A 22,477-nucleotide genomic window follows, 5' to 3' on the forward strand; every position below is an offset into this window, starting at 1 on the left:
TTACTAGCTCTAGACAACACAGTTAACCATGTTTTGCCCGAGTCCAGCTCAGGCTGAAAGTGGAGGGGGGAGGGCTGCTTTAGATGCTGCTATCTTTTGAATGGTACACAAGCAACTGGTCTTGTTTGAAAGCTGACATTCCAGGCTTTCATACAAGACCAAAATGACAGCTAAAGTCCAAACATCAGAGAAGATATCACTGTTAAATAATCGAGTCGGGAATAATCACGGGTAAAATCTGCTTTTACTTTCACTTTCAGCTGCATTCACAGCATCACGATTTCTATCAGTGATATCTTCCCCTGTACTGAACAGATTGCAGTCTTTCTGGTATTGTCTGAAAGCTTGGAATTTTAGCTTTCAAACAATACAAAGCCCATATCTGGTAGCTGGAAATGTGACATTATCATCATTGTATTGACCCAGATAATAAAATAATATTATTTTTACCACACAGTGAACGCAGTAAAAAAAATCCACAAAATAATGTAAAAATTGCAGTTTTTCTTATCTTTCCCCCTAAAAATAAAATAAGTTATTTAATACACAATATATACCCCCAAATGGTTCCTAAAAAACATACAACTAATCCCGCAAAATAAAATAAAAATTTAGAAGAAAAAATAAAAAAGTTATGACTTCTAGAACATAAAGGGGGAAAATATTATTGGTTCTTAATAGTGATGATCGAGCATGCTCGGCACATGGCGGTACTTGGCCAAGCACCGCATGTGCTCGAGCGCCATGCTCGAGTCTCCTCTTCAAAAATTTATCTGTGACATACAATGTAATTTTTCCGTAGACTGTGTCCGCTTCTGACAGTGACCTTACCAGGGCCACTACTGCAGTGTAACGTGTGCGCTTCAAAACTTTATCTGTGACATACAGTGTACTTTGTCAGCTTTGAAACCATACTTTCCCCGAAACCCAAAGACTTTGGTTTCCCGGAAGCAGCTCGGCGGGTCATGGGAATAACGCCGCCGGATGTCATCGTTTATGGTTGGAACTACGATGTTATCTAATCGTCTTCGAACTTCCGACTTTTGTTTTTGATTAATGAAAACATTCTTGGCAAATTCTTTCGCTTTGGTTTGTCTTGCGCAGGTCCAAGAATTTCACCTCTAGGCCGACCCTCTTAATCATGGCCCCAGTTCCGAAAACCTACAAAATAGAACCGGAGTCCTATTCCATTACTCCGAGCTGAAGTATTCAGGTGATCCGGCCTGCTTTGAACACTGTAAATTTTTTCAATGATCAGCTAAGCAGCAGGTACTCTCCCATAATTTTTTTAATGGTCAGCTCAGCAGCAGGCCGTCAATCATAATGTTTTAGAGGGTCAGCTCAGCAGCAGGCCCTCGCATATAATGTATTAGAGGGTCAGCTCACCTACAGACCCTCACCTACAATCTTTTAGAGGGTCAGCTCACCAACAAGCCATCACCTACAATCTTTTACAGGGTCAGCTCACCTGCAGGCCCTCATCTAATTATACCTAATAGGTAATTAGCGCGCATGCTGCCTTGCTTGGATGTGGTAGCCGTAGCCTTTTCTCAGGCTCCCCCTGCGGAATCAAACACAGATTCCCCCTTACCTGTAGTCACCGTGGTTGGCGCTGAAAATAACATTGAAAGTTTTTAGGGCAGACATCCGAATGGATCGTCGCCGTCACGGGGACGTGCAATCGGTCCCAGGTTACCTAGAGTCACCAAAGCGGCCGCAGGTCCTCGCCCACAATGTTTTAGATGGTCAGATCAGCAGGCGCTTGCTCCAAATGTTTTTGAGGGTCACCAACAGGCCATCAATCATAATTTTTCAAGGCTGTGTATGATGCCCTATTTTATGTGTAATAAAGGGTGTATTGGAGTGCCGATTCCTTGTAATTTTTGGCAGCCCTTTCACTTAGCGCATAGGCTATGAGTGTAGAAGTCCCACTACATGAACAATTGTACCTAAATGTGAATGAGGCCCTCCTTTATGTGATATACAGGTTGTATCGGAGTGCCTCTTCCTTGTAATTTTTGGCAGCACTTGCACTTTATATACAAGTAAATATACAGGAAAGAATGTTTTCTAATAATGTTTCCTCTAAAACCGATTTAATCTTCAGTTTTGTGCATATTATTGTCAATCTGTAAAAGTCGCGTACTACTCGGACAACATTGTTCCCAGCAGCGACCTGGGAGTCCAAGATGCATCCAGACATCCTCCCCAAGCTGTTCCCGAACCATTTCAGTGGTGTTTCCATCAATTTCTGACCTTTTCCTATGAACCAGACTTCCTCCCCTCTTCAGAGTAGGGGGTGCCTGGTTTAATGCTCGGGTTCTCTCACTGACTTCCATTGTAGAGCACCCGAGCATCCCGATGTGTTCGGCCAGAGCACCCGAGCACTTTGGTGCTCGATCAACACTAGTTCTTAAGGCTAAAATTAATGATGTCACTAAGGGGTTAAAATGCAATAGTGTCCCCTGAGTTGTGTGCAAACAAGATTTAATGCAGACACACATTTAAAACCTACAAGAAAAAAAAAGTGACATTTTGGAGAGGGTTTTTCCAATTTTAACGTGACCGTTAGGAGGTTAAGGCCATGAGGTATTGTTTGTACAGTGACATGTAAAACCTTCCCCTAAGGCTCCATGCACACGACCGTTTTTTTTTGCAGTCCGCAAAACGGATTTCCGTTGTTCCGTGACAGTTTTTTCTTCCGTGGGTCTTCCTTGATTTTTGGAGGATCCATGGACATGAAGGAAAAAGTCATTTTGGTGTCCGCCTGGCCGTGCAGAGCCAAACGGATCCGTCCTGACTTACAATGCAAGTCAATGGGGACGGAGTAAGTCAGGTGCGGCACCTGAGGGGTTAATTGTGCGGATCACAGCCCCCTGTAAGAGATCGGGTGCTGCCAGGCACAGTTCGTAGTATATTCTAACTTGAAGCGTCCCCATCACTATGGGAACGCCTCTGTGTTAGAATATACTGTCGGATCTGAGTTTTCACGAAGTGAAAACTCAGATCTAAAAAGCTTTTATGCAGACGGATCAGCGGATCCGTCTGTGTGAAAGTAGCCTACGGACACGGATGACAGACGCGGATGACAATCTTGTGTGCATCCGTGTTTTTTCACGGACCCATTGACTTGAATGGCTCCGTGAACCATTGTCCGTCAAAAAAATAGGGCAGGTCCTATTTTTTTGACAGACAGGAAACACGGATCACTGACGCGGATGTACAACGGTGCATTTTCCGAGTTGTCAATGGGTCCGCAGAAAATCACGGAAAACGGAACAACGGACACGGATGCACACAACGGCCGTGTGCATGAGGCCTAAAAGTCCAATAACATGTGTCCCCAACTGCACAGAATCCCCTTTTCTCATTTCCTTCTCAAAGTCTCTCTTTTTCTTTTCCTCCAAGGAAGAAGTCCTCTCATTAGCACACTTTCCTTCCCACCACAACGGCATATTCTCACATTACCTCATGAAGCACATCACCACTCCTCTGAGAGGCAGGTACTATCTTTACCCTATCAGCAGAACATTCACTCCTACCAGCAGTGACACAGTATTCTCCACATCTGCAGTACATCTTACACTTCTGCTGCGACAAATCATCTACTCCCCTCACTACAGCACGCTGTGACCTCCATCCCCTAATCTTCATTAAAACTACTTCCAGTGTATTTTCCCATCTCATCTAACGTTACAAGGCTGGCACTAGCAAGTGAAAAACACACATTTAATCTATTGATCTGAATTTATCTGGTGCTGATATCAAGTTTATTTTCTTTGATGCAGAACTTTATTGTTTTACTTGATACAAAAAATATGTATATGCGATTATATGTTTGAAGATATAACCCACCCACCCCATCCCCTTAAGGTCCATTCACATGTCCGCAAGTGTTTTGCGGACCGCAAATTGAGGATCTGCAAAACACGGACACTGGCCATGTGCGTTCCGCATTTTGCGGACTGCACATGGCCGGCACTATAATAGAAATGCCTTTTCTTGTCCGTGGCTGCCGATAAGAATAGGACATGTTCTATTTTTTGCAGGGCAGCAGAACAGAAGTGCGGATGCAGACAGCACACAGTGTGCTGTCCGCATCTTTTGCGGCCCCATTGAAAATGAAGGGGTCCGCACCTGTTCTGCAAAATTGCGGACCCATTATGCGGACATGTTCCTCAATAGCACCAGACTTGTTCCTGTAAATCCACCTTCTGGACAGGAATGTAAAAATGCCGCCGTGAGGCCACCATATACTGTTTAGTATATAAGACATATTACAATGTGGCGTGAATCATTGTGTGCAGAGTTTGCACTACATTTTTTTCCAGAAGAGTAAAAATACTCCTCTTACCATTTTTGAGGAGTATTTTTTACCCGAGGAGGAGTATGAAAGTTGCAATAAGTCATATACATAATAAGTAGGCCTACACTTGTTCACATCTGCGTTGGAGCCTCAAAAAGACCAGACAAATTCATCATCTACCACCAGCACCATTTCTATTAGGCTTATTGCACACGACAGTATATTTTCACGGTCCGCAAAACGGGGTCCCGTTTTTCCGTGATCCGTGACCGTTTTTTCGTCCGTGGGTCGTTTTGGTGTCCGCCTGGCCGTGCGGAGCCAAACGGATCCGTCCTGAATTACAATGCAAGTCAATAGGGACGGATCCGTTTGACGTTGACACAATATGGTGCCATTTCAAACGGATCCGTCCCCATTGACTTTCAATGTAAAGTCTGGAGTCCCTTTTATACCATCGGATCGCAGTTTTCTCCAATCCGATGGTATATTTTAATATGAAGCGTCCCCATCACCATGGGAACGCCTCTATGTTAGAATATACTGTCGGATATGAGTTAGATCGTGAAACCTCATTTCCGACAGTATATTCTAACACAGAGGCGTTCCCATGGTGATGGGGACGCTTCTAGTTAGAATATACTACAAACTGTGTACATGACTGCCCCCTGCTGCCTAGCAGTATCTGATCTCTTACAGGGGGCCGTGATCAGCACAATAAACCCCTCAGGTGCCGCACCTGAAGGGGTTAATTGTACTATCATATCCCCCTGTAAGAGATCAGGGCTGCCAGGCAGCAGGGGGCAGACCCCCCCCCTCCCCAGTTTGAATATCATTGGTGGCCAGTGCGCCCCCCCCCCCCCTTCCTCCCTCTATTGTAATAATTCGTTGGTGGCACAGTGTGCGCCCCCCCCCCCCTTCCTCCCTCTATTGTAATAAATCGTTGGTGGCACAGTGTGCGCCCCCCCCTTCCTCCCTCTATTGTAATAAATCGTTGGTGGCACAGTGTGCGCCCCTCCCCCCCTTCCTCCCTCTATTGTAATAAATCGTTGGTGGCACAGTGTGCGCCCCCACCCCCCCTTCCTCCCTCTATTGTAATAAATCGTTGGTGGCACAGTGTGCGCCCCCCATCAGCCCCCCCTCCCTCTATAGCATTAACAACATTGGTGGCCAGTGTGCGGCCTCCCATCTCCCCCCCCCCCCCCCGATCATTGGTGGCAGCGGGTTACTAGCAATAGTACAATAGTAAAAGATTCATACTTACCTGGGAGCTGCGATGTTCGTGTCCGGCCGGGAGCTCCTCCTACTGGTAAGTGACAGTTCATTTGGCAATGCGCCGCACAGACCCTGTCACTTACCAGTAGGTGGAGCTCCCGGCCGGACACGAACATCGCAGCAGCCACCAGCAGGTAAGTATGAATCTTCTACTATTGTACTATTGCTAAGTAACCATGGCAACCAGGACTGTAGTAGCGTCCTGGTTGCCATGGTTACCGATCGGAGCCCCAGCGATTAAACTGGGACTCCGATCGGAACTCCGCTGCCACCAATGATGGGGGGGGGGGAGAGATGGGAGGCCGCACACTGGCCAACAATGTTGTTAATGCTATAGAGGGAGGGGGGGCCGATGGGGGGCGCACACTGTGCCACCAACGAATTATTACAATAGAGGGAGGGAGGGGGGGGGCACACACTGTGCCACCAACGAATTATTACAATAGAGGGAGGGGGGGCCGCACTGGCCACCAATGATATTCAAACTGGGGAGGGGGGGAGGGTCTGCCCCCTGCTGCCTGGCAGCCCTGATCTCTTACAGGGGGATATGATAGTACAATTAACCCATTGGGGTTAATTGTGCTGATCACGGCCCCCTGTAAGAGATCGGGTGCTGCCAGGCAGCAGGGGGCAGTCTTGTACACAGTTTGTAGTGTATTCTAACTAGAAGCGTCCCCATCACCATGGGAACGCTTCTGTGTTAGAATATACTGTCGGTTCTGAGTTTTCACGAAGTGAAAACTCAGCTATGAAAAAGCTTTTATGCAGACGGATCTTCGGATCCGTCTGTATAAAAAGTAATCTACGGCCACGGATCACGGACACGGATGCCAATCTTGTATGCATCCGTGTTCTTTCACGGACCCATTGACTTGAATGGGTCCGTGAACCGTTGGCCGTGAAAAAAATAGGACAGGTCATATTTTTTTCACGGCCAGGAAACACGGATCTCGGATGCGGCTGCAAAACGGTGCATTTTCCGTTTTTTCCACGGACCCATTGAAAGTCATGGGGTCCGCGAAAAAAAACGGAAAACGGCACAACGGCCACGGGTGCACACAACGGTCGTGTGAAAGAGGCCTTAAGGAAACAGGAGGAAGGGCAGAGGCGCCAGGCATGTATCAACCAAGGACTCAAAGGATTTACTTGTTTTAACACGTTGAACTTGCATGTTACCCAAAAAACCCTTGAGCTACTCAATCTGGTAGGAAAAAGGGACCCCAAAGGATAATGACATTAAACTTTTTCTAATTCTGCTGCATTCAAGTTTCAATTCTGAAGCAGGATGATCTAATAGAAATGGTGTCACTATAATGGGTATCAAACTCAAAATGATCACATTTTTGTCAAAGTAGAGAAACAGCAGTAGAAAGGATGGATTGAAGGCTCATGTACAACATACCTTTACGAATGTGACAAACTCATCAATCCGCTTATTGCCATGGAAGACTTTGTTCTGTAACCCCTCCAAGGCTTGCTCGCTCTGCATTGCTAAGTTGTGCAGTTGTTGCGTCGCTGCCCTTTCCAGTTCAGACATTGTGCGTTCAGCTTCAGTCACTTTACTTTCCAAGTCAGTGACTTTTCCTTTCTGAAAGGGATAGTCTTATGTTAATAAGTGAAAAATAACCAGACAATTAAACAGAACGTCAACCTCTTCCCCACCCTGGTGTTCAAAGGAATGGGGAAAAAAACCTCAATTTTGTCTTGGGTGTTGTTTATATGGTGTTCAGGGTATGGTAAAAATGACACATTCATTTCATTCTGATGGTCAGTACGATTACAGCAATACCAAATTTATATAGTTTCTGAAATATTTCACTACTTTTCAAAAATATTATGACACCCATAACTTTTTATTTTACTATAGACAGAGCTGTGTGATGGCTTGTTCTTGCAGAAGTGAGCTAATCATACTGACTCACAGAATAAGAGTACATGCACATGACCGTTGTGTGTTTTGCGGTCCGCAAATTGCGGACCCGCAAAACACAGATGGCGTCCGCAATTTGCGTAACGGCACGGACATCCATTAATATAACTGCCTGTTCTTGTCTGCGAAACGGACAAAAATAGGACAGGTTATTTTATTTTTTTGCGGTGCCACGGAACGGAGCAACGGATGCGGACAGCCGAAGTGATTGAAGTGAATGGGTCCGCATCCGAGCCGCAAAAACTGCGGCTAGGATGCGGACCAAAACAACAGTCGTCTGCATGAGGCCTAAGGTTGTGATGTTATTTTTTTAGCACACAGTGAATACTGCACACACAAAACCCAACAAATCTATGGTGGAATATTATTATTTCCCCCCCCCCCAACGAAGAATCCTTTATGCCCATTTTCCAATACAAATGAAGCAAAATTAAATTGTGCTATTAAAAATACCAAAAAATAAGCCTTCATATGGTTTTGTGAATGGAAAAATGGATGGGGAGAAAAAAAACACAAACATGAAAATGGTCTGTGTCCTTAAAGGGGTATTCCCATTTTAGATATTGGGGGCATATCGCTACCTCTGGGGGACCCCCCATCTATACTTATGTAGAATGGAGCCCGAAAAGTTTCGGAGCACGCACCACGTGGCTGCCCTCTATTCATTCCTATGGGATTGCTGAAAATAGCCGAATTTCCGTTAACCCATATAGAAGCGAATGGAGCGGTGGCCATGTTTGTTTGGTGCGCTTTCCATTAATTTCAATGGGACTTCTGAATTTAGCCGAGCGTGCCGCCTTGCTATTTTTGGCGCTCCCGTAGGAATAAATGGAGGGCGTCCGTGCAAGCGTGGTGTACCCTCCAGCACTTTGCGGGCTCCATTCTAAGTACAGGTGCGGGTCTCAGAGGTGGGACCCGCACCTATCAGATATTGGGGGCATATGCTACCGATATGCCCCCAATGTCGGAGATGGGAATACCCCTTTAAGGTGTTAAACAAGCACTTTTTTTCTTTTATTGGGGACCCCATTTGTATCCTACACTCAAGGCCGAGGGTACTAAAGTGAAATACGTAACCGGCCAGTCCATTCCACTCTGCAGGATGATATAACCTTTACAGTATCTGCTGTGTCAGCTGGAAGTAAGATTCTAGTCAATGATACACATATCGAGACTTGCATAGAAATAAATTCTGTGATCATACAATCCTGCAACCCTGGGAACTGACTTATTTTAACCAAAAATAAAGCAGCTAGTATGGTCTAAAGGTCCTCACTTTATGGTTTTTCTGCTTTGTATTGCAATCTCCATACCAACCCGTGCCATTTTCTCCATGGGCAGAGTACACCCGCCATAAACCACAGATAGTACTTCGTAAGCTTTATCGGAATACCTCAATACTAAGCGACGACAAGAAACTTGCCATTCATATAAATTCCCTATAGTATTAAAATGACTGCATATAGACTTTATAGCATATCTTAGCAAGATACAGTACTAGAAAGGTAACCACTATGAACCTGAGGACAGTGGTGGAGGAACTTCGCCCCTGCCTGGTTGGCCTGTCAATGCCTCCGAACAATGCACTCTGGCCTCCACTGACATATCCCCACAATATGAATAGGATAGAGCCATGCTACATACCTTTGTGTCTAAGTCTTCTTTTATTTTGTAGTACATCTGCTCATACTTCGCCTTTTCCTTGGTAATGACACTGAGCCTCTGTTTCAATGAGTCAACTGAGGTCTTCTTGTGAGAGCATTCCTCTGTCACTGTCTTTAGCTGTAAAATGATAATGATAAGAAAAAAGGCAACCGGGACTGGGGGGACGAAGGAGGCGCTGCAGCTGATCGGAACCTTAAAGGGGTTGTGCCACGAAAAAGTATTCAAAATCTTTCAAACCAGCACATGGATCTGAATACTTTAGTAAAAAAAATTACTATAGCCATTTTGTTATTCAATAAAATGCATCTGGATGGCAAAGCCTGCTGTTTATTCTTTTCCTTATTTCTTGTACACTTCTCTGAGGTGGTCACACACTCAGTTTAAATCTTCAACTGTTACAGGGCAAGAGCTACAGCAGAAAGGACACCGCCCCTGAGAAAGGACACAAGCCCGAGAAAGGACACAAGCTCGAGAAAGGACACCCCCCCCCGAGAAAGGACACCCACCCCGAGAAAGGACACCCACCCCGAAAAAGGACAGCCCCCCCCCCCCCCGAGAAAGGAGACACACCCCCTGAGAAAGAACACCCCCCCTCCGAGAAAGGACACCCCCTCCGAGAAAGGACACACCCCTAAGCTGCCAGCCTGAAATACATCTTGAAGAGCAATTGAAGCAATGAATGGGGAGATCTCAGATTCCATGTGAGGTACAGGGCTGGTTCTAGCTTTGTTATAAAGAGTTTGTCATGCACTATACTATGTGATGACTTTTATAATGATTTGGAATAACCCCTTGAAGTTCTGTATGACAAGTGCCAGAAATATAATGCCTCCATGAAACCCCCATGTCATGCACAACACAAGAGTACCAGAAATGATACTTACACATCCAATGCATTGCTGGAAATAGTTGAATCATGTCTTCATACACTTCCATTTAGGAAGATCTCCACACTAATTACATGTGCTATATTATAAATGTGCAAACTGGGCAGAGGCTCCCGACACCACTCATAAATCACCTCAGGTCTGCTCCCCCAGCAAATTATCAGATTTTAATGTTTTATTAATGTTCAACAACATGTTAAGGACCAAATGTTAATAAAAAAAAAAATATATATATATCTATTTGACCATAGGCTCAGAGCGAAGGGGAACGTACAACTTCTGATCAAATGACACCCAGGGGTTATACAGCACGTTGGACATTTATTATAGCTTATAAACTGTAGCCTATAAACCAGAAAGATGTAGCAGAGCTACATTTGTTTAATTTTTATTTGGAACTCTTCAGTATGCTTATTTAATGTGTTATGAGATGTCTTCTATAGCAATAAAGCAATACCAGCACATTATTGCACTAGCAAATCCCATCACAAGCAGAGTCTAATGATCTGAATTAACGGCGAGATCTATGGTATTGTCAGTTCAGGTCATTAGATAGGGCTACAGGGCGACATGTGTCGAGTGACCTCTTGTTGCAGAAAAGTCGCGCAACATTAGCCAATGGTGTCGTTCTCTGCGACTCGACAGTTGCAAAAAATCCATCCAAGTTACTGTCGCGTTGCAGTAGAATAGCGATCATTATAAAAAATAGTGTGCGGCATGAATGTGGCGGTGTAGTTGTACCCTTTTTGTCGCTGTGTAGCCCTAGCCTAATGTGGGGGCTAAAATGTGCCTGAATTACACTCATGTGCCACAGCACAAAGAGTTAACATGACACATCCAGCTCTGCTAAATCTGCACATTCATACATGAATGAAAAGATATAAAAAACATAACGGCATCTGCGCAGAGCAGTCTGAGGACTCTATGCCTGTTAACTGTTAGTAGATGACGGTGAAATTGAGTAAAGTTTAACCATTCCTATTTGTTATACGAGCGTCACTCATTCGGAGTCGACAAACACCGCTCGCCATGTCAAGATGCGATCACAAACACACCTTACCCTCCTGTTTCTGAACTGAATGTGCTTAAAGTAACATCGCTTTTTGATCCTTATTGCATGTTATTTTTCTATCAAGTTAATGGCTGTCGTGGGGAGATGTTAGTCGGTCTCCGGGGCATTATTACGCCGCAGATGTGATGTGCTGCACCACATTCCAAGGTGATTTTGTGAATAATAGGCTCAGGGAATAAATATACGGAGTGAATTACCTTCCTTTCAAGACTTTCCAACATTTCTTTGCTCGGTCTCTCGTTTTCCTGGTAGGTTTTCAGACGGGTTTTCAGATCCTCTATCAAATGCCTTTTCATGTTGACATCCCTTTCCATCCGAGTCACCCTAGAGAGAGAGGGCCCACATTACTACTATACAATTCAGATTTATACCTTCTCCCTATGAAACAGATGCGGAAAGTTGTTTTACACATTTAAGACATCTAAAGCTGGGCATCCTGTATGAATGGCTCACACTGTACAATAGTAGGCACTTCTTATACTTTGCATACTTTCTGTAAATGTAAGAGAGATGCCATATTTCCTAATATAATGTTATCATTGGAATCCTCACAGTTTTGCTGCAGGAGTATTGCACTAACAAGGTGCAATCTTCTGGCTGCCACTTAATGGACCATGTCGTCTATTAATCCATTTGGACATACTAGAACCTTGATTTTAAAGCACCCTCCAGGTGTATCACTGAAGAAATCAACAATGTATCATGGCAGGGGAATATACACTTTAAGGGTACGTCCAACACGGGACACAAAATATAGCACAAAAGTCCACTGTAGATTTTGCCGCAAATTCATGCTATAAACTAAAATATATCCAAGGGTGAAATTTGCAATGGAAAGCAGCAGGGAAAATTGACATGCTGCAGATTTCAAATCGTCATTGCAAACCAATTTACGCTGTTGATTTTTGACAGAGTGCGCAGGCATTGGATTCAGCCAGTTCCCTCCAGTTCTCCAGATCCGGTTGTTAAAATTACAGCCAATAGAAATTGGCTGGAGTTAGAGGTGTGGGCCAGCACTGTATGTGTGTGTACCATGTATATGGTGTATTTATGTGTGTGTACCATGTATATGGTGTATTTATGTGTGTGCACCATGTATATGGTGTATTTATGTGTGTGTACCATGTATATGGTGTATTTATGTGTATGTGTGTTGCATGTATATGGTGTATTTATGTGTGTTGCATGTATATGGTGTATTTATGTGTGTGTACCATGTATATGGTGTATTTATGTGTGTGCACCATGTATATGGTGTATTTATGTGTGTGTACCATGTATATGGTGTATTTATGTGTGTGTACCATGTATATGGTGTATTTATGTGTATGTGTGTTGCATGTATATGGTGTATTTATGTGTGTGTACCATGTATATGGTGTATTTATGTGTGTGCACCATGTATATGGTGTATTTATGTGTGTGCACCATGTATATGGTGTATTTATGTGTGTGTACCATGTATATGGTGTATTTATGTGTATGTGTGTTGCATGTATATGGTGTATTTATGTGTTTGTACCATGTATATGGTGTATTTATGTGTATGTGTGTTGCATGTATATGGTGTATTTATGTGTGTGTACCATGTATATGGTGTATTTATGTGTGTGCACCATGTATATGGTGTATTTATGTGTGTGCACCATGTATATGGTGTATTTATGTGTGTGTACCATGTATATGGTGTATTTATGTGTATGTGTGTTGCATGTATATGGTGTATTTATGTGTGTGTACCATGTATATGGTGTATTTATGTGTGTGCACCATGTATATGGTGTATTTATGTGTGTGCACCATGTATATGGTGTATTTATGTGTGTGTACCATGTATATGGTGTATTTATGTGTGTGTACCATGTATATGGTGTATTTATGTGTGTGTACCATGTATATGGTGTATTTATGTGTATGTGTGTTGCATGTATATGGTGTATTTATGTGTGTGTACCATGTATATGGTGTATTTATGTGTGTGCACCATGTATATGGTGTATTTATGTGTGTGTACCGTGTATATGGTGTATTTATGTGTGTGTACCGTGTATATGGTGTATTTATGTGTGTGTACCATGTATATGGTGTATTTATGTGTGTGTACCATGTATATGGTGTATTTATGTGTATGTGTGTTGCATATATATGGTGTATTTATGTGTGTGTACTATGTATATGGTGTATTTATGTGTGTGTACCATGTATATGGTGTATTTATGTGTGTGTACCATGTATATGGTGTATTTATGTGTGTGTACCATGTATATGGTGTATTTATGTGTATGTGTGTTGCATGTATATGGTGTATTTATGTGTGTGTACCATGTATATGGTGTATTTATGTGTGTGTACCATGTATATGGTGTATTTATGTGTGTGTACCATGTATATGGTGTATTTATGTGTATGTGTGTTGCATATATATGGTGTATTTATGTGTGTGTACTATGTATATGGTGTATTTGTGTGTGTACCATGTATATGGTGTATTTGTGTGTGTGTACCATGTATATGGTGTATTTATGTGTGTGTACCATGTATATGGTGTATTTATGTGTGTGTACCATGTATATGGTGTATTTATGTGTGTGTACCATGTATATGGTGTATTTATGTGTATGTGTGTTGCATGTATATGGTGTATTTATGTGTGTTGCATGTATATGGTGTATTTATGTGTGTGTACCGTGTATATGGTGTATTTATGTGTATGTGTGTTGCATATATATGGTGTATTTATGTGTGTGTACCATGTATATGGTGTATTTATGTGTATGTGTGTTGCATATATATGGTGTATTTATGTGTGTGTACCATGTATATGGTGTATTTATGTGTATGTGTGTTGCATATATATGGTGTATTTATGTGTGTGTACCATGTATATGGTGTATTTATGTGTGTGTACCATGTATATGGTGTATTTATGTGTGTGTACCATGTATATGGTGTATTTATGTGTGTGTACCATGTATATGGTGTATTTATGTGTATGTGTGTTGCATATATATGGTGTATTTATGTGTATGTACTATGTATATGGTGTATTTGTGTGTGTACCATGTATATGGTGTATTTGTGTGTGTGTACCATGTATATGGTGTATTTATGTGTGTGTACCATGTATATGGTGTATTTATGTGTGTGTACCATGTATATGGTGTATTTATGTGTGTGTACCATGTATATGGTGTATTTATGTGTATGTGTGTTGCATGTATATGGTGTATTTATGTGTGTTGCATGTATATGGTGTATTTATGTGTGTGTACCGTGTATATGGTGTATTTATGTGTATGTGTGTTGCATATATATGGTGTATTTATGTGTGTGTACCATGTATATGGTGTATTTATGTGTATGTGTGTTGCATATATATGGTGTATTTATGTGTGTGTACCATGTATATGGTGTATTTATGTGTATGTGTGTTGCATATATATGGTGTATTTATGTGTGTGTACCATGTATATGGTGTATTTATGTGTGTGTACCATGTATATGGTGTATTTATGTGTGTGTACCATGTATATGGTGTATTTATGTGTGTGTACCATGTATATGGTGTATTTATGTGTATGTGTGTTGCATATATATGGTGTATTTATGTGTGTGTACCATGTATATGGTGTATTTATGTGTATGTGTGTTGCATATATATGGTGTATTTATGTGTGTGTACCATGTATATGGTGTATTTATGTGTATGTGTGTTGCATATATATGGTGTATTTATGTGTGTGTACCATGTATATGGTGTATTTATGTGTATGTGTGTTGCATATATATGGTGTATTTATGTGTGTGTACCATGTATATGGTGTATTTATGTGTGTGTACCATGTATATGGTGTATTTATGTGTGTGTACCATGTATATGGTGTATTTATGTGTGTGTACCATGTATATGGTGTATTTATGTGTATGTGTGTTGCATATATATGGTGTATTTATGTGTGTGTACTATGTATATGGTGTATTTGTGTGTGTACCATGTATATGGTGTATTTGTGTGTGTGTACCATGTATATGGTGTATTTATGTGTGTGTACCATGTATATGGTGTATTTATGTGTGTGTACCATGTATATGGTGTATTTATGTGTGTGTACCATGTATATGGTGTATTTATGTGTGTGTACCATGTATATGGTGTATTTATGTGTATGTGTGTTGCATATATATGGTGTATTTATGTGTGTGTACTATGTATATGGTGTATTTGTGTGTGTACCATGTATATGGTGTATTTGTGTGTGTGTACCATGTATATGGTGTATTTATGTGTGTGTACCATGTATATGGTGTATTTATGTGTGTGTACCATGTATATGGTGTATTTATGTGTGTGTACCATGTATATGGTGTATTTATGTGTATGTGTGTTGCATGTATATGGTGTATTTATGTGTGTTGCATGTATATGGTGTATTTATGTGTGTGTACCGTGTATATGGTGTATTTATGTGTATGTGTGTTGCATATATATGGTGTATTTATGTGTGTGTACCATGTATATGGTGTATTTATGTGTATGTGTGTTGCATATATATGGTGTATTTATGTGTGTGTACCATGTATATGGTGTATTTATGTGTATGTGTGTTGCATATATATGGTGTATTTATGTGTGTGTACCATGTATATGGTGTATTTATGTGTGTGTACCATGTATATGGTGTATTTATGTGTGTGTACCATGTATATGGTGTATTTATGTGTATGTGTGTTGCATATACAGGGAGTGCAGAATTATTAGACAAGTTGTATTTTTGAGGATTAATTTTATTATTGAACAACAACCATGTTCTCAATGAACCCAAAAAACTCATTAATATTAAAGCTGAATATTTTTGGAAGTAGTTTTTAGTTTGTTTTTAGTTTTAGCTATTTTAGGGGGATATCTGTGTGTGCAGGTGACTATTACTGTGCATAATTATTAGGCAACTTAACAAAAAACAAATATATACCCATTTCAATTATTTATTTTTACCAGTGAAACCAATATAACATCTCAACATTCACAAATATACATTTCTGACATTCAAAAACAAAACAAAAACAAATCAGTGACCAATATAGCCACCTTTCTTTGCAAGGACACTCAAAAGCCTGTCATCCATGGATTCTGTCAGTGTTTTGATCTGTTCACCATCAACATTGCGTGCAGCAGCAACCACAGCCTCCCAGACACTGTTCAGAGAGGTGTACTGTTTTCCCTCCTTGTAAATCTCACATTTGATGATGGACCACAGGTTCTCAATGGGGTTCAGATCAGGTGAACAAGGAGGCCATGTCATTAGATTTTCTTCTTTTATACCCTTTCTTGCCAGCCACGCTGTGGAGTACTTGGACGCGTGTGATGGAGCATTGTCCTGCATGAAAATCATGTTTTTCTTGAAGGATGTAGACTTCTTCCTGTACCACTGCTTGAAGAAGGTGTCTTCCAGAAACTGGCAGTAGGACTGGGAGTTGAGCTCGACTCCATCCTCAACCCGAAAAGGCCCCACAAGCTCATCTTTGATGATACCAGCCCAAACCAGTACTCCACCTCCACCTTGCTGGCGTCCGAGTCGGACTGGAGCTCTCTGCCCTTTACCAATTCAGCCACGGGCCCATCCATCTGGCCCATCAAGACTCACTCTCATTTCATCAGTCCATAAAACCTTAGAAAAATCAGTCTTGAGATATTTCTTGGCCCAGTCTTGACGTTTCAGCTTGTGTGTCTTGTTCAGTGGTGGTCGTCTTTCAGCCTTTCTTACCTTGGCCATGTCTCTGAGTATTGCACACCTTGTGCTTTTGGGCACTCCAGTGATGTTGCAGCTCTGAAATATGGCCAAACTGGTGGCAAGTGGCATCTTGGCAGCTGCACGCTTGACTTTTCTCAGTTCATGGGCAGTTATTTTGCGCCTTGGTTTTTCCACACGCTTCTTGCGACCCTGTTGACTATTTTGAATGAAACGCTTGATTGTTCGATGATCACGCTTCAGAAGCTTTGCAATTTTAAGAGTGCTGCATCCCTCTGCAAGATATCTCACTATTTTTGACTTTTCTGAGCCTGTCAAGTCCTTCTTTTGACCCATTTTGCCAAAAGAAAGGAAGTTGCCTAATAATTATGCACACCTAATATAGGGTGTTGATGTCATTAGACCACAATCCTTCTCATTACAGAGATGCACATCACCTAATATGCTTAATTGGTAGTAGGCTTTCGAGCCTATACAGCTTGGAGTAAGACAACATGCATAAAGAGGATGATGTGGTCAAAATACTCATTTGCCTAATAATTCTGCACGCAGTGTATATGGTGTATTTATGTGTGTGTACCATGTATATGGTGTATTTATGTGTATGTGTGTTGCATATATATGGTGTATTTATGTGTGTGTACCATGTATATGGTGTATTTATGTGTATGTGTGTTGCATATATATGGTGTATGTATATGTAAACATGTGTCGTGATGCCGCGTGTCCACCGTTGAGTAGGGAACCTGTTGTTAAAAATTTGAATCCCACCCCTGAGTGTGGGGATAAGATTTCATTGAATCTCAGCTAATTTGCTGGTAATGTACAATGCTGCAGATTTTCCGCACAATGGCAAATCAGCGGCATATCTGACAAAACCTGCATCACTACACAAAACCTGCTCTGGAGACAACATCAAGCTCCATCTCTTGTGGCAGAAATAGTCCCAGACCACTCCTGGTCCTTCTCTCACACCTTGCTGAGGAAATGTTTTTCTTTCTTTTTGACTTTGAACTTTTGAAGCTGGTTGTCATACCTGACAAGCACAGGTCTGTTTTAAGGCAAGCTATCGGTCAAAAGATGTAAAGAAAATGTAACACAAACTTTAGCAAAAGTGTCTTAGACCATGTTCAGGATTCTGTCTCAATTTAGGTACAGTGGGGGTCGAATGGATATACGCAACTTTTGTGGCGTACATCTGGCGCAGATACTGTCGCACTCCATGTTGCGGCAGAATCTGCGACTTCTTCCCTGCTTACGCCAGGTCTAAAAAAGGGCACGTGCATGGGCGGGGACAGTCCGGCAGGCCCATCTCATTCCTTATTTTCTATGCCTGGTTTAGGAGTAGAAAATGGTGTAAATGTAAGACAGGAATCTGTCTTACATTTAGAATTGGCGGTGGATGAGACGAAGTTATGTAGAGTCGTGTGTGAAGAGAATTATTCTAGCGCAGATGAAAATACATGGTGAACACACAAAATAGAAAAATAAATATTAATTTACGCAACCAGTAATCTTTTCAGTTCATAATATGTTTCATGATATCTTACAAGAGAGTGAGAAATGGTTAAAAAAAAAAAAAGCACAAAAGCATTAATAGGTGCTAGTATGATAGGTTAACAAGGAAGGTCACAAGATTGTATCAAAATGTAAAAGTTGTGCAGAAAATGAATCTAAGGGTCCATTCACACATCCGCAATTTCGTTCCACATTTTGCGGAACAGAATTGCGGACCCATTCATTTCTATGGGGCAGCACGATGTGCTGCCCGGATCCGGAATTGCGGATCCGCACTTCCGGGTCCGCAATTCCGATCCCGAAAAATATAGAACATGTCCTATTCTTGTGGACAAGAATAGGCATTTTCTATTCAGTGCCGGCGATGTGCTAACAGTACTAGTGGTATATTCACATCGCAGGACTGGATGAAAGACAATATTATCAGGCAGGAAAGTAACAATGAGAGAAACATAGTGTATAAATGACAGCATAAAACATTCAGAAAAGAAAATTGTGCAACAATATAAAATTTACATGGGGGCTGATGTGGTTATATAAAAAAGTATCACACATGGCACTGAAACCAGTGGCTTTTTGTTTTGCCTGTGTTATAAATTACATTTCTGCTGCAACTGCTCCATTTCCCGGAACAGTATTTACAGACACTTTTCAGCATAACCTTATGAGACGGCAGAGGTCTTTTCATGTTGGTAATTAATCATTATAAGCATATATTTAGCTATTATAGGTCTTCAGAGTCATTAACTTTTTTCGCTCCCACGTACTATACCTACAAAGCGCTTGGATACCATTTTCATTTTAAATGTGCTGAAACACCGAGTGAGGCAAGCGTGACATTGCCACACAATACAACCTGCGCAAAAACAGTTTGCCTTTATTAATAAAATAAAGTGAAGATCAATTGAAAATATTCCAAAGCTTAGAAACACAACATTGCTAGAGCAGAAATGAAGTGCTAATAATGTAAGTACGAAAAAAAATGAATAACTAAATTAAGCAAAAAATGACTTTCTTTTTTTTTCAACTTGAAATGTATAGCCATTTTTCTGGTGACCTCATCTAGGATTAATTTGGCATAGCCATATACCGGATAAAAATGTAATTAGTAATATCTAATTAGGTCGATGGCAAGCAAAGAACCATTACATATAGAATAAAGACACTGCAAGACCAATTTACATCAAAGTCCCATAACCCAAAAGGAGAAAAAAAAAAGGAAGAAGCTATCATTTGTAAACTATTACTGTACTTTCCAATTCTTCTCTTTTAAAAGGCCCAAATCAATCCAAATCTAAACAAACAAAACTGTCCTCTTGCACTTGTTATACATATAAGCTTTGGTGCTTAATCCAGTTTAAGCAGCTAAACCTTGACACGTCTCTCAGCCCCCAGGCAAAGAATTACTGTATCTGAAAGATTCCTCTCCTCTCGGCACAGATTTGAATTTACATCAAGGGTGATTAAGTCCACTCTGGGGTCTCAATCTAACTTTGGTTACTCCATCAAATCATTTATGAGTTCACACAATTTGTGACCTTCAGCTGCACTTCCCAGCTTTCTTGCGAAAGCAGAAAATCCATCTGTGATATTAAAGTTAAAACAGAGAAACGAAAAACAAATGTCGAGAATTAACACCTCAAACTCTCTACCTCCCCTGACCCAAAATTCCATAAGTGTTAAAATCTGTGAGAACATTCAAGAATCAAGAGAAAAGGCCGGCTACCACCACAAGGTGGTGACAAACTCAATGCATCACGGCATACCTCGGAAAGAAAAAAATATAACACACTACCTTTCCTGCAATTCCCAAATTCGTTCTTCCTTTTCCTGGACTTCATTCTTCATGGTTTTAATTGTCGTGGACTGTTTTGCCATTTCAACAGTCATGTTCTAAGGAAGAAATAGAAAATAAAGTATGAAGCCCTGTGAGCCTGGTTTAATCTATCAGGGAGGTCTTTGCCATGTAGTAGTTGCCTCCCAGTGCTAGAAGGTTTAAATATACAATCACTTCATAAAAAGAACTAGAAATACATGGAAAGAAGGGATAATGTTACAAACAATAACACCAGTGCTTTCCATTGCGCTCACATTATAGCTGGAAGAAAAAGCACTCCATTCACAATTTCAGAATACAGGATTTTAAAGAGTGCAATTGTATATTTCCTACTTCCCAAATTTTGCTGCATGCCTTATATGAGGTGTACAAAATGTATTTTAATCAAGTTCATAAACATTGTAAATGAATAAAATAAACATGTGCTAGCATAAAGATCAATGTAAACTAAATGAAAAGTGTATACTTCTTAGTGTTTTCTAGGTTCAGGGATGCCAGGAGGTACGTAACTTAAAGGGGGGGGGGGGGGGGGGGGGCGTTGTCTCAATATCGTCCATTTGCCCAGTCTGTCCACTAACAAACTACATACTGCTTTTCCAATTGCTTGTATTCTGTTCTACAGGACATGCTCATGGTTAGGGTTGAGCGAACCTCAACTTTACAGGTTCGGGTTCAGTGTTCGGGTGGTGTAGGAATTCCATTATAACGAAATCCATAACGGAATTCCTACACCATTCGAACACTGAACCCGAACCTGTAAAGTTCGGGTTCGCTCATCCGTACTCATGCTATCTCAAATCTCAGAACTCTCACAACAGTCAAAGAGGCAATACCAGGAAACAGCATTATGTCAAAAAATTGCTATTCCTGTTCCTTCTTTAAGATATTGAGAAAAACTTCCATTCAAATCATTTTATGAATGCATTTTCTGTCACAATAAGGTTGTGATAAAAGAAAGTACTTTAGAAATCTTAAAGGGAATGCATCATCAGAAAATGACCTATTGTTTAACGCCTTCAGGACCCTGCCATTTTTCACCTTAAGGACCAGGCCATTTTTTGCAAATCTGACCAGTGTCACTTTATGTGGTGATAACTTTAAAACGCTTTTACTTATCCAGGCCATTATGAGTTTGTTTTCTCATCACATATTGTACTTCATGACAGTGGTAAAATTGAGTCAATTTTTTTTTTTTTCTGTATTTAAAAAAAATGCCAAATTTACAAAAAAAAATAAAAAATATTTATAATAGATAGTAATACCTCCAAAAATAGTTATTACTTTACATTCCCCATATGTCTACTTCATGTTTGGATCATTTTGTGAAGGCCATTTTATATTTTGGGGACGTTAGAAGGCTTAGAAGTTTAGAAGCAAATCTTGAAATTTTTCTGAAAATTTCCAAAACCCACTTTTAAAGGACCAGTTCAGGTCTGAAGTCACTTTGTGAGGCTTACATAATAGAAACCACCCAAAAATGTCCCCATTTTAGAAACTACACCCCTCAAGGTATTCAAAACTAATTTTACTAACTTTGTTAACCCTTTAGATATTCCACAAGAATTAAAGGGGTATTCTCATCTTCCCTTTTCATACTTACCTTCCTTGAGCGCGACGTTCACTTCCTGGATTCTTCTCCCGGCCGGGCCGCACTTGCGCAGAAGACTGAAAATTTTCTCCTGGTCGGGCTGCGCAATGTCCTGAACGCGCACGCCGCCGCGCCATGGTGACTTATTCCTGGCCTGTATAGTACAGAGCCGGCGTGCACGTTCGCGGCTCTGTACTATACTAGCCAGAAAGAAGTCATCATGGTGCATGCGCGGCGGCGTGCGCGTTCAGGACATTGCGCAGCCCGGCCGGGAGAGAATCTTCAGTCTTCTGCGCAAGCGTGGCCCGGCGGGATTCGACAGGAGAGGTGGCCGTAACCAGGGGAGACCAAAGACAACATCAGATAAGAGGGGACTTATTTTCTAAAAAAAAGGGGGGGGAATTGGGTAATAACATGTATTTAGAAAAATTATCACTGTCAAATCATTAACAGATTTAACAGTGATCATTAAGATGAGAATACCCCTTTAATGGAAGATGGAGATGAAATTTCAGAATTTAACTTTTTTGGCAGATTTTCCACTTTAATAAAAATAATTTACACTAACGAAAAAAAGGGTTAACAGCCAAACAAAACTCAATATTTCTTGCCCTGATTCTGTAGTTTACAGAAACACCCCATATGTGGTCATAAA

At 41.1% G+C, this 22,477-nt stretch overlaps 1 protein-coding gene across 1 annotated transcript in view; it reads right to left on the reverse strand.

Annotated features, from left to right (window-relative positions):
* CNTLN (centlein) overlaps nt 1–22,477 on the reverse strand; it is a 353,786-nt gene that overhangs the window by 35,223 nt on the left and 296,086 nt on the right. Inside the window, exons 21-24 of the mRNA XM_040417242.1 lie at nt 20,193–20,290; nt 11,330–11,456; nt 9,153–9,290; nt 6,981–7,166 (exon numbers count right to left, since the gene is read on the reverse strand). Of these exons, the coding sequence (XP_040273176.1) occupies nt 6,981–7,166; nt 9,153–9,290; nt 11,330–11,456; nt 20,193–20,290 (549 nt within the window). The remainder of the gene's footprint in view (nt 1–6,980; nt 7,167–9,152; nt 9,291–11,329; nt 11,457–20,192; nt 20,291–22,477) is intronic.

The sequence above is a fragment of the Bufo bufo genome, chromosome 2 (assembly GCF_905171765.1).
Source record: "Bufo bufo chromosome 2, aBufBuf1.1, whole genome shotgun sequence".
NCBI lineage: Eukaryota > Metazoa > Chordata > Amphibia > Anura > Bufonidae > Bufo > Bufo bufo.